General features: G+C 34.1%; 1 protein-coding gene across 4 annotated transcripts in view; it reads right to left on the bottom strand.

Annotated features, from left to right (window-relative positions):
* Positions 1–12,206, bottom strand: part of Kpna4 (karyopherin subunit alpha 4) — a 69,728-nt gene that overhangs the window by 26,753 nt on the left and 30,769 nt on the right. For all 4 annotated transcript variants that reach the window (XM_027933688.2, XM_071615515.1, XM_071615513.1 and 1 more), the window contains 7 exons: positions 7,048–7,092; positions 6,109–6,198; positions 5,977–6,006; positions 5,831–5,883; positions 2,073–2,168; positions 1,471–1,556; positions 76–162 (listed from right to left, as the gene is read on the bottom strand). In XM_027933688.2, coding sequence (XP_027789489.1) covers positions 76–162; positions 1,471–1,556; positions 2,073–2,168; positions 5,831–5,883; positions 5,977–6,006; positions 6,109–6,198; positions 7,048–7,092 — 487 coding nt within the window. The remainder of the gene's footprint in view (positions 1–75; positions 163–1,470; positions 1,557–2,072; positions 2,169–5,830; positions 5,884–5,976; positions 6,007–6,108; positions 6,199–7,047; positions 7,093–12,206) is intronic.

Below are 12,206 nucleotides of genomic sequence, written 5' to 3'. Positions count from 1 at the left end.
ATCTATTAGTAGTAATTTTTATTACCTAGCATATGGCAATAATTGTTGGATTAGCATTATAAGTTTTATACAAACCTATGATATTTCCCAATGCCCACACTGCCTGCTCACAGACATTCTGATGAGGTGAATGAAGAAGCCTCAGGAAAAGTGGCACAGCATCTGAAGCAGGAAAACATGTTCACACTTAAGGCTGAAGACCATACTATAAAACAAAAATTAATCTTGATTTTCTGCTGAGATCTCAAAAAATATATATGTATGCATATGTACATGTATGTGTGTATGGAAATCTATTAAAAATATATCCTGGCTGATCTCTTTTTTAAGTTAGAATTGCGTTACTGTAAGAATTTTTGACTAGCAGTTTCCTTATTCAGTATCAAAAAGAATTTTAAAATATAGACAACTGTCAAATTCAACCTTAACTTAATATAATGGTGGGGGGTTGGGGAATCAAAGTCAGCCTTAACCACGATCTTAATTCCAAAATAAAGATTCCTTAAAAAGTAAATATCACCCACAAATAAAACAAAGATTAAACTTTTAAGAAACTATTTAAGAAATTCTGAATATATAAAATTAGTATGATTGTGGGTCCTTAGGCCTGTGATTCCTGGGCCACTTGAGACCTGAATCAGCTGGTTAATAAAGATGGGAACAACAGTCAGATCTGTAAATGAACAGAATAATAAAACACTAAACAAATGATATCTCCTTCCTTCAGATACCACTTTGAAGAAAACTATGTAGGTGTATGTAAATCAATCATATTAACTTACAATAAAAATTCACTTATCTATTTTTGGTATATTAAGACAGACTAGCAGTGATAAATTCTAAGCCTCTTTCTAATCTTTAAGGATGGCATAAAACAGGAAAGAGCAGAGGTATGAATAAGACATTATGAAATCCTAAGTTTACCTGATAGCCAACTATATTAAAAAAAAAAAAAAAAGCCAAAACACAAAACAAAATATACTTAAACCCAAAACTAAACAAGTTTTAGTAGGATGTAAGATGATTATTTTTCCTAAATTATAACACACGTTAGAATATAAAATGTTTGCATGGCTAACATCTGCTCCCCACACCTTCAAAACCATTAAGAAATTAGTGCTTATGATTTGAACTAGTTTATACATGGCTTACGTTTAACAATCCTTAAAATATCTTTTTAAAAAATGATTACTCTTTGGTAGAAGAATGAAATAGTATTCATGAAAAAAATACACCTAAGTTACTATATCTCATAGTAATTTTCCACTTATAACTCTTGAAATACTCAGTTTTAGAAAGTAATCTAAGAGAAAATGTCAGTCACCTGAACAAGTTGATTAAAGTAACATATTTAAATTAGCTATTTCAACAGCCCTAAACGCTAATGGGTAGCTATTATTTTACAATGTAAATAGTTATATACTTTACTGACTTAAAAATCACAATTTTGTTCGTTAATAAACAACTTACTGGACTGAACCACTGCTTGAGTTTGTTCAGAGGTTCCAGATGCAATATTTGTCAAAGCCCATGCAGCTTCAAACTGTAAAGAAGGACTATAAAACAACAAAATTATTTAAACAGATGATTTTTACACTGACCCAAATATCACCAATCATTTCCTACCTCTAGCTTTTAATATGTTTAAAATGCATCATCTATCTATCCAGCATTTAAAAACAAAACAAAAAACCCAAAAAACCCCAATCACTGTTCAAAACATTTTACTTCTATATAAAGATATATATATATTACCTCTTCCTATATCTTTATTTTTTGTAATATATCTTTATTAAGATACTTGTATATTACTCCCCTAGTTTTGTCTTCTGTCCATTTTCAAGCCTTACAAGTTAAATTGATAACTTGATAATGATAAATTTATCAAGTTAAACTAACTCCTACTTGGCCTTTGCCTGCATCTCCTGACATTAACTTATTTTGCATTGCTTTTCACTTTTGACTTTAATTCCATCCCACAACCTTCTTTTCTTTAAAGATCAAACTTAAATACTAGGAAATCTTGCCGTCTCCAAAGGATATATTCTAAATTTATTAAATAATGTACTTACTTGTCATCTCTTTCAAGACAATGGACTAAAATAGGCAATATTCCAGATTTTATTAAGTCATCAATTGGTGGATTTCGATCACTGGACAAAAGCTTCCTGTAAGATACATAACCTCTTTGTAACTTAATGACATACACAATTATATATTTGGTAAATATATTATCAGATCTTAAATATATGGCACAAGTACCTTCTTTGAAAGTTAATTTTTATAACTTATATAATGCAATAGTTTCTCTAATTATAAAAGACTATTTTGTAAATTAAATTTAGAGATGATCAATAATTAGGAAAATACGATGGACATTTTATCACTTTTATTAATATAATATTATATTCCCTCAGTGAAGTTCTGAATATGGCTTATAACTAAATGTTTTTATATGCTTTACCTTTGGTTTTAATTAAATTTTGGGCTCAGAGAAAATAGTTGGCAAACTTTGACCTAGCATTTACTCTGCTAAAAAAGAAATAAAGGTCATTGAAACATCCAAATGATTCATATTAAGTCACAAAAGAGTCAAGGGCAAGAACAAGTAGGCTGCTGATTTATGTTTATAGCTGACACTAGTATTCAATTTTTTATCCTATTCTGTACACTAAATTGAGTGTACAGAACACTCTCATCTCACCAACTAAAAATGAATGGAATAATGACAGCAATACACAGGAAAATACCCAAAGAGATGCTGGAGACTGAGACAGATTAGATACATCCCTGCTCTCATGGAGCTTATAAGATAAAAACAAACAAAACCCAGCTAATACTTATTTTCACATGTGGGAGACTGCAGTTAGCAGATTAAACCCTAAATGTGACCTGACACAAATCTTTACATTGGAATCCCCTGTATTATTAGTATACAAAGAAAAGGCTTAATGGGACTGGGGTTGTGGCTCAGTGGTTGAGCGCTTGCCTCGGACATGTGAGGCCCTGGGTTTGATCCTCAGCACCACATATAAATAAAACAAAGGTATTTTGTCCATCTACAACTAAAAACAACATTTAAAAAAATAAAAGAAAAGGCTTAAGAACCAACACACCTGAGGCAGGAGTGTTGCAAGGTCAAAGCCTCAGCAATTTAGTGAAACCCTATCTCAAAACACAAAAATAAAATAAAAAGGGTTGGAAATATGGCTCAGTAGTAAGCTTCCCTGGGTTCAATTCCTAGTACCAAAACAAACAAACAAAATGAATAAATAAAAGGAACCAGCCTGGTGGCATACACCTTAGCGAAGCTGAGGCAGGGGGATTCCAAGTTCAAAACCAGTTTCAGCAATTTAGCCAGGCCCTAAGCAACTTATCAAGATCCTGTCTCAAAATAAAAAATTAAAAAGCCTGGAGATGTAGCTTAGTTGTAGGATACCCCTGAGTTTAGTTTAGTTAATTCCCAGAACCAAAAACAAAACAAAAAAACCCTTAAGCAGCTCATCTCCCCCATGTAAACTGACAGTTGCTTATTTACTACCCTATGAATATACAACTCCTTGACCTAGCTTTAAACTGCTCTACAAATTGGCTCTACTTTACCTAATTAATCTTACTCTCTGTAACTCAAAAACAACAACAGCTCAGTTGTCACACCACCACAATCTCATTTTTTGTTTGCTTTTTGCTACTGTGGATTGAACCCAGGAGTACTTTACTACTGAACTATACCATCCTGCCTCAGCCAACTGAAGTGCTGGGATTCCAGGTGCACACTATCACACCTGACTTCTATCTCATTTCTAAGTCCTTTCTTATATGCTACTCCCCTCTCTGTTAATGCCTAAGCACCTCTCTATTCAAATGCTATCTCTTCCAAGTCCATCTCAAGTTCTATGTTTTACACAATACCATCTATCTATTCTGAGCATTTACAGAGCACAGTCCTAATTTGCTACTAAGTATCATTACTTCCTATGTAGTTCTGCATTCCCAATTAGATTCTAAACTTAAGAGAAAAATTAGATCACATGGAGTTTTCCAAAACATAAGGCACAGTAATTAGCACAAGTAGAAATAAAAAAAAATTATAAAAATCGTAACACCAAATTTTTCTCATTCAAGGTTGTAGGAAATCAAAGGTAATGATTTTTTTAAAGAAATATTTTTTTCAATATTTTTTTTTTAGTTGTAGTTGGACACAATACCTTTATTTTCTTTATTTATTTTTATGTGGTGCTGAGAATCAAACCCAATGCCTCACACATGCTGGGCAAGCACTTTACCTTTGAGCCACAACCCCAACCCCAAAGGGTAAAGATTTAATAAAAATATTTTACTGCTTCACCAAGGACAGAAATGGCTTTTATTCTTTTGATAATAAAGAACACAATTAGATGGGCACGGTGGCACAAGCCTGTAATCCCAGCGGCTCGGGAGGTGGAGGCAGGAGGATCTTGAATTCAAAGCCAGCCTCAGCAATTTAGTGAGGCACTAAGCAACTCAGTGAGACCCTGTCTCTAATAAAATATAAAACAAGGCTGGGGATGTGGCTCAGTGGTCAAGTGCCCCTCAGTTCAATCCCCAGTAAGCTCCCTCCCAAAAAAGAATACAGTATATACAACATATAATATAAAACCAGTTTGGTGCCCATCTTGATCTGTGTTAAGGTTCCAGCAGTTTTACCCATTGTTCCTTTTGCAACATCAATGTACAGGTTACTAACATGATGAAAAAGGGCAAAAAAAAAAAAAAAGTCTTAAAATTAGTTTGTTTTTTATGCCTGAAATTGTCTCAGATCTTTAGGAATGCACAGACCATGCTTTGAGAACCTCTTAAGATGCACTGGGCTTTAATTTTCTTGCAGAGCTCATACACTCACAGAAACAGTTAACAAACAACACTAACAATTTCTTAATTATTAGCCTTTCTGAGATGTGAATAGTTTTGTAGTTTTTCTTCCTACATGCCTTAGTATTCTCTAAAAAGTTTTTTATGTAATTCTATATTTCCCTATTTGTTCTAAGTTATTTAAGGTGAATACACAAAAGTAGAAAGTAGAACAAAATACAAAAAGGATTCATGCATTGGATAAGATAATGGATGGACCTGTGAAATTTTTTTTCCAGTTTGAAATTCTATTAACTAAGATCAATTTATTGTGTGTCTCTTTCCCACTAATAATCATATCATATGGTGGTGTTATTATATTCATAAATATACAAAGCAACTACCATTTGCATAATGGTACGACCTGACTTCTCCCAATTTATTTGTTCATGCAGATGCCTTCGTAATAATTTTTTTCTTCTGGTTTTTCCCTTAACATATGAGGGCACAGGATTCACAACAAAAATGTACAAAATAACTTGGTATTTCTGGCCTGGAAAGACACCAAGAGCATATGCAGCTATATATCTTGAAGTCTGTTACACACTGATATAGTATGCTTATTGGTATCAGAAAAATTAGCTGACTGTTAAGTGTCTGAATAATATGACTTTTATAAAATAAAGCCTATAAATTAGTAACAGCTAAAGCTTTGTAAATAATGCTTTTATATTATTCTAAGCAGTAATCCGTTAAATCAACTTTTCCCTAGAATTTTGATGTATTATGTACATGAAAGATTCACTGTATTTATTTAAGCTCATGAGGATTTAAAAATTGCCACCAATGTTAGTACTCTAAATCAAAGAACAATTTTGTGGAATAAATTTAGTTTTTCTATTACTGTTTACTGTTTGTCAAAGTTAAATTTGACTGTAACCCTAAACAGTACCCCTATATAACACATAAAATTTAAATCTGTCTTCAAAACTTAACTTACCTAGCAGCTTGTACTGCACTTAATTGAATTCCTTGGTTATCACTTGAAGCATTCTATAAAAAAAAATAAGACAAATTATGATGGAGAGACATAATAATTAATTGCTGAGTCCAGGAAATACAAAGGGGTGGGGAGAAGCTACTTACCTGAACAATAGCTTCTAGAGAGGTATTTTGCTGGGGAAAAAGTTAAAGAGAACAAATAAAGTTAAAAAGTCACCTGAGAAAGCTATATTTATGTGAAATCTTTCACAAGTTACCAGAATAATAGTAACTTACCACTCTATAATCACCATCTATATCAGAGTCTTCACAGATATCTTCATGTGGTACATTTCTTCTCTTTAAGAGATGTTCATCTCTTTTATTCTTTAAAAAATAAAAATAAAAAAAGAAAGTCAAACAAAGAATTTCTGTTCAAAAAAAAAAAAAAAAAAAAAAGCCAAACACCAAAGGTTAGATTTGCAGGATTCGGCCTATAGAAACATGAAGTGTCTTTTAAAACTCAAATGCAAAAAAATTAAACAACAGTGTGAACCAAACACTTAACTGATACTAATTTAAGTCCCAAATCACAAATATGTATAGTTTTAAGCCAGAACCAAACATATATATTTTTACTTAAAAGTACTAAACCATTTTACACATCATCTGGGAGTTTCTTTTTATCACCTAAAAGCAAAGTCAAAGCAAAAATTGGACAATTCAAATCAATAATGTCTTACAAAAATCAAGGGCCACTTGAATTTCACTAAAAATGTTTGAGGCAAATTTACAAATATATCCTCAACTACACAATCTACTTTTAATACTTGAAAATTTGATAAAATTTATAAGTAACAAGTTTTCTCAAGGCCTATCACCTATTAATTATTAGAATTACTTATATATCTCTATAACTTATACTTTACATAAATTAATAAAAATCACAAAAAATCTGGTAAGTTGTTATATCTACTTTTGCACAGTGGACAAGTCCTATCTTGCCAATTTCAATAGCTTTTCAAAACTTCCTTTTGTAAAAGAAAAAGAATGTTGAACATCTAAGATTTAAAAAAAGCTTAACTATATTCAATCAAAAAAATTAGTTACACAATAGGAAATATATTTGCATAAAAATATATACTTAACGACTTCTATATATTCTATATTGACTTCTATATATTCTATATTGCTGTTAGAATTATGCCTGGAAGTTCCAATATTTATCAGACTCACCTTCCTTAATTCAACTACAACTTCATTTCGCTGTCTTCTCATAGTCTACAAAAAAAAAATAAAATAAAAAAATTTAAAATCACCTCAAATTCCATTACCCAGAGAAAACCACTATTAACATTTTAATGCACAACCTAATCTTTTCTTCTAGTTAAATAGGCAAATAGTCATATATTACTCATCTCATTATCATACTATATAGGTGATTTTCCATCTTTAGTTCACATTTATATTTCCTTTAAAATTACTAGTATTATTATTATAATACTGGCTATATTATAATTTTAAAATACTGGCTATATTATAATTTTAAAAACTGTTACATAAAATTTATAAAAAAAAGATTGTCATTCTTTCTAATTTAACCATTCTATCACATCCAGTTACCACTCTTATTTTGTAACAAGTTTTTTTTTTACAATTTTTTAAGTTAACTAATACATGGATACATATTCATTTCATTCTTTCTGATAACGCAAATGTCAAGATATATTAAGTGAAAATACCAAATCACAAAGTGATATTTATATGTCTAACAAATATCTCAAACTTATACCCAAAACTGAATTTTTTGAAACAGACTCTACCACCTCAGCAAATAGCAAGTCCATCCTTCTTTCCACAGATCCTAATCCTTGGAGCCATCCTTTTCTTCTCATCCAAAGTTGCACCACTTATCACTACCTCCTCCTCCACTAATCTGGTCCAACTAACCATTACCCCTCATCAAGATTACTGCAAAAGTCTTCTAAGATGTATCCCTCCTTTTCTTACCCTCCATTTTTCTTCCTCCCCAGTCTACTCTTATCATAGCAGCCATAGTAATCTTTACACAATCTTTTATGCGCTATGGACTCCTTTGGCAGCCTGGTGAAATCAACTGAACATCGTTCAGTGTTTTTAAGTACACAAAAAATTACATGGGATTACTAAGAAAACCAATTATATTGATATAGAGTTATTAAAATATATATTAAAGACAATTTGCTTTTTAATTAGTGCATTAAGTGGGATCTAGCAGTGGGTCTAAGAATTTATAATTTCAAAGTAATGATGACCTTAAATGCTACTTCAAGATATCTGCAACAATGTGATATGTACTGGCCATGACAAAGTCACAGGTAACTTCAGTACTACTCTGGTTTGTTAACTACATTATGTGAAGAAACCACTGTTTCAATCAGAAGTTTAGTGAAAATACTCCTAAATGCCCAGGCTATCCTGAATTCTACCCATAAATTCCATGGGGAAAAGGATCCAAGGACTCTTATCAAGAACTACTTGAGGGGCTGGGATTGTGGCTCAGAGGTAGAGCACTCGCCTCACATGCATGAGGCACTGGGTTCGATCCTCAGCACCACATAAAAATAAAGATATTGTGTCCACCTATAACTAAAAAATAAATATTAAAAAAGAGAGAAATACTGGAAAGTCAGACAAATCCTGTCACTCTCCTTTTCAAAACCATTCAATGGCCCTCCACTTTAGAGTAAAAGCTCAATCTTTACAATGGCTGAAGTTGTTGAATCTTCGCATCTCATTCACTTTCCAATTACCACCACTTAGACTTTAGTTTCTACCATTCTCCATTCATTTTGCTGTACCCACACCAATTTTGCTATTACTCAAACACACTGGAAACTCTTGCCTCATGACTAATATACTTTGTAGCAATTCCTAAGAAAATGGAATTTTCTGCATGGATTCAATGTCTTGAACATCCTATTTACTAGCTCTCTGCATTTCGGTTTCCTTGTCTATAAAATGGGAGCGGTAAAAATATCTACTTCATAGGCTTACTGTAAGGCTTAAATAAATAAATATTTGTTAAGTATACAGTTCCTGGCACACAACAGTATATGTGTTAATTATTATACTATTACTTCCTCAGTCTGAAATGGTATTCCCCACTATCTGAGTACTGAGTCCCTCACCACTGTTTTGAGGTCTTCCCCTTTCTGATCATCCACAAACTTCCATCTGGGTACTCTCTCTCCCTTCTCTGCCTCATTTTTCTTCATACCACTTACTACCTTCTAATATAAAATTCTACTACATACTTTCATTTATACTGGTACCTCTGCCACTATACTACATTTTAAGTTCTATATATATATAAGGAATAACAAGAAACAATTATTATCTTAAATGTTATGACTAATCTTATATGTACATAAATTTTTGCCTCAATTTTCTTTTCTTGGGGGGGGTATAGGGGATTGAACTCAGGGGCTCTTGACCACTGAGTCATATCTCCAGCCATATTTTGTATTTTTTTAGAGACAGGGTCTCACTGAATTGTTTAGTGTCTCCTTTTGGTGAGGCTGGCTTTGAACTCACAATCCTCCTGCTTTAGCCTCCCGAGCCATTGGGATTTCAGGCGTGTGCCACTACACCTGGCTCAATTTTTGACCAGACCATTTTATTCTAATTTTGCTTAAGTGAAGTTCTGGAGATCTTCTGAGCTTTGGTACAGATATAGATTTTAAAAACAATGATTCAATTATAAAAATACTAATGAATGAATAATGAAACATGAATAAAAACAATTAGCTAAGCACTACTATAACAGTTCTTAACAGAATTCAAGATGGCAGATTATAGAAAGGCTGCATTTCCAGTTGCTCCATGGGTTGGTATTCAAACTGAAGAAGTACTGCTTCTCAACAAGGTGGGTGAAAAAAGGAATTCACTGAAATTCAAGATCAAACAGAGACTCTTAAGAGACCCAGAAACTTAGATATGTTAACTAAAGGACAAGAAAGAGCAAAATGAAGCCAAGCTGGTGGTGGCAGCGCCAGTGTCATCAGTTTGCTACACAGAGGAACACAGGTGAAGGATAACACAAACTGAGAAATACGATGAAGAAATGTGGCACGGGAAAATCTGTAGAACAGAGAAGCAGTTTCAATTTAGCTGAATGAGTTTCTCAGTGAGCTGGTGTCTGAAAATTGCTTGGAGTTTCTCGATTGGCAAGCAGAGAACTGAGGTGGAGAGGACTTCTAGAGAAGGCAAAAGTTGCAGCTTGCTGCTATGGCAGCACAGGAGATCAGAGCAAACACTGCCATACTGTCCTGGCAAGTGACTGCTGAGTGGCCTAGAGTGTGCCTAGCAGAATGAGATTGAATCAGGCACAGAGAAGATTATACCTAGGGGGGAGACTCAAGTGGAGGGGAATGCAACTCATTTTTCCTGAGTCTCGCACCTCATGTGACCAGCTGAATAGGGTAGAGACACTAAACAGGTGGACATGATTATACTCTGGGACTGAGTCAGGGAAGGCAATATTTGTGGATGGTGGATTATGAGAGACTTGTGGAGGGTTAACTCCCCCACCCTATGGAAAGAATTCTCGGGAGGCACCTGAGATCCAGACACTCCGTATGGATCTGTACCTGGTTGGCCAAGGGGTATATGCTGATCTAATCTCTCCAGAACCAATACCATCTGACCAAGTCCCAAAGGTCTGATTAGAGTTAAAATCCAGCCAGAGAATTTCCCACTTAGAACTGTGCAGCAGCTCCACCTTGGGAGTGCATCAATTTGGTCTATCCAGACAAAACGCCCATTGACAGCACTTTCCATTCACTCTACCATATACTGGTGAGAAGGGAAGCTGAGAGCTATTTCAACCAGCTTCAGTTGCAGAATTCTCCAGCTGGCAACCTGGTGAGTAACAAAAAAAGAGGAAGGATTTAACAACCCCTAGTCCTTGCTTTAAGGAGTACACAGCTTAAAAAGCAACAGAAAGCAGGGCTCTCTGGCACAGGAAGAGAACATACATACATTCCTGTTGAAAGTTTTGACTATATCTGTGGAGACAACTTTTTCATTTTTCATTAAGAGTTTTCTCCCCCCCGCATCCTTTGGTGTTCCTACTGTACTGATTCTAGCATGGATATATATATACACATATAGCTATGTGCATTTTTTCATACTTTTAGCATTGTCTTATGTTCTTTGTTTTTCTTTGCTTTGTCTTTTGAGGATTGGAGTTTTCTGTTTATTTTGGGTTTCTCATTTATTTCTCTTCTTTCTTCACCGCCTAAATTTATTTTTTCTCCTACTACTTTAAAGCCATCACTTGCTACATTTCATCTGCTTTCTCTCTGCTCACATTTTGAACATTCCAAACTCTCTTCTAGCTTCCTATTTTCTCTTAAAGAAGTGTATTTTTACCATCTTGAGGAACTATTTGGTTTATATAATTTCTGCCTTCACCATTCACGTAGCTGAGGTTATTAGTACTTGTGGATGACATAGTTGACAACTGTTGTTTAATGCCAAATCCAGTTCATGACTATTTATTATTGTTGCTGCTGGCAACTGCTTACCATTCCATTCCTGTTTTTGTGGTAACTAGTATTGTAGACGTTGCAGGAGGCATCAGGTATTTGTTCATTACTGTTGTATGTTTACCCCTTTTCTGTGAAGTGCTGGTAATCTACTGGAAAACTTCAAGTTCACGAGTAGAGATTTGCTACTGAGCTATATCCAAAACCCAGCAGAGACAGCATATCTTGCTCTACACACAAACCAACCATGCTCAGACTTCAACAATACTTTAATATGAAAAACAGGGGAGATGAAAACCCCAAATTAATTACCAGGGCCCAAATAGGAACAGTAAGGAGAGGGGGAATAAGCCCCCAAGTCTGATTTGTGGGTCCATGTCTGACCCACTCCTATAGCAAAAACAGAATTAACACCAAGACTATGGACACAACACCCTTGAGGAGTGTCAATCTAAGTTGCTCCCACACTCCTTTAGAATACAGAGTGTAAGTGAAGAAGAGCAATCAGAGAGGGTCTATCTCACATCCCTGCTGCATAAACACAATCACCCCATCTTCAAGGACACCACTCTTGTGAGAACTCCAGAGAAAGTAGAATTCTCAAACTTTAACCCAATACACACTGTATCAAAATACACTAATCACCACCAAAGAACTATCAAAGAAACTACTACAAAATCCACTGGGAAATATATTGAAAAATTCAGAACAATCTGACATCCCAGAACACTTTGCTAAGGGAAGGATGTGCCCTAAAAAGGTTCACACGATAGAAGTGAAAGAAAAATCCATTCCAATAGGTACACAAAACTCAATACGATGAATATGAAAAACAAAAACAAGGTAGTAACACCTTCTAAGGTT

This window comes from Marmota flaviventris, chromosome 8, assembly GCF_047511675.1.
Source record: "Marmota flaviventris isolate mMarFla1 chromosome 8, mMarFla1.hap1, whole genome shotgun sequence".
Taxonomy (NCBI): domain Eukaryota; kingdom Metazoa; phylum Chordata; class Mammalia; order Rodentia; family Sciuridae; genus Marmota; species Marmota flaviventris.
Note: the sequence above shows the minus strand (reverse complement) of the source record. Positions and strands in the feature narration are given on the sequence as shown.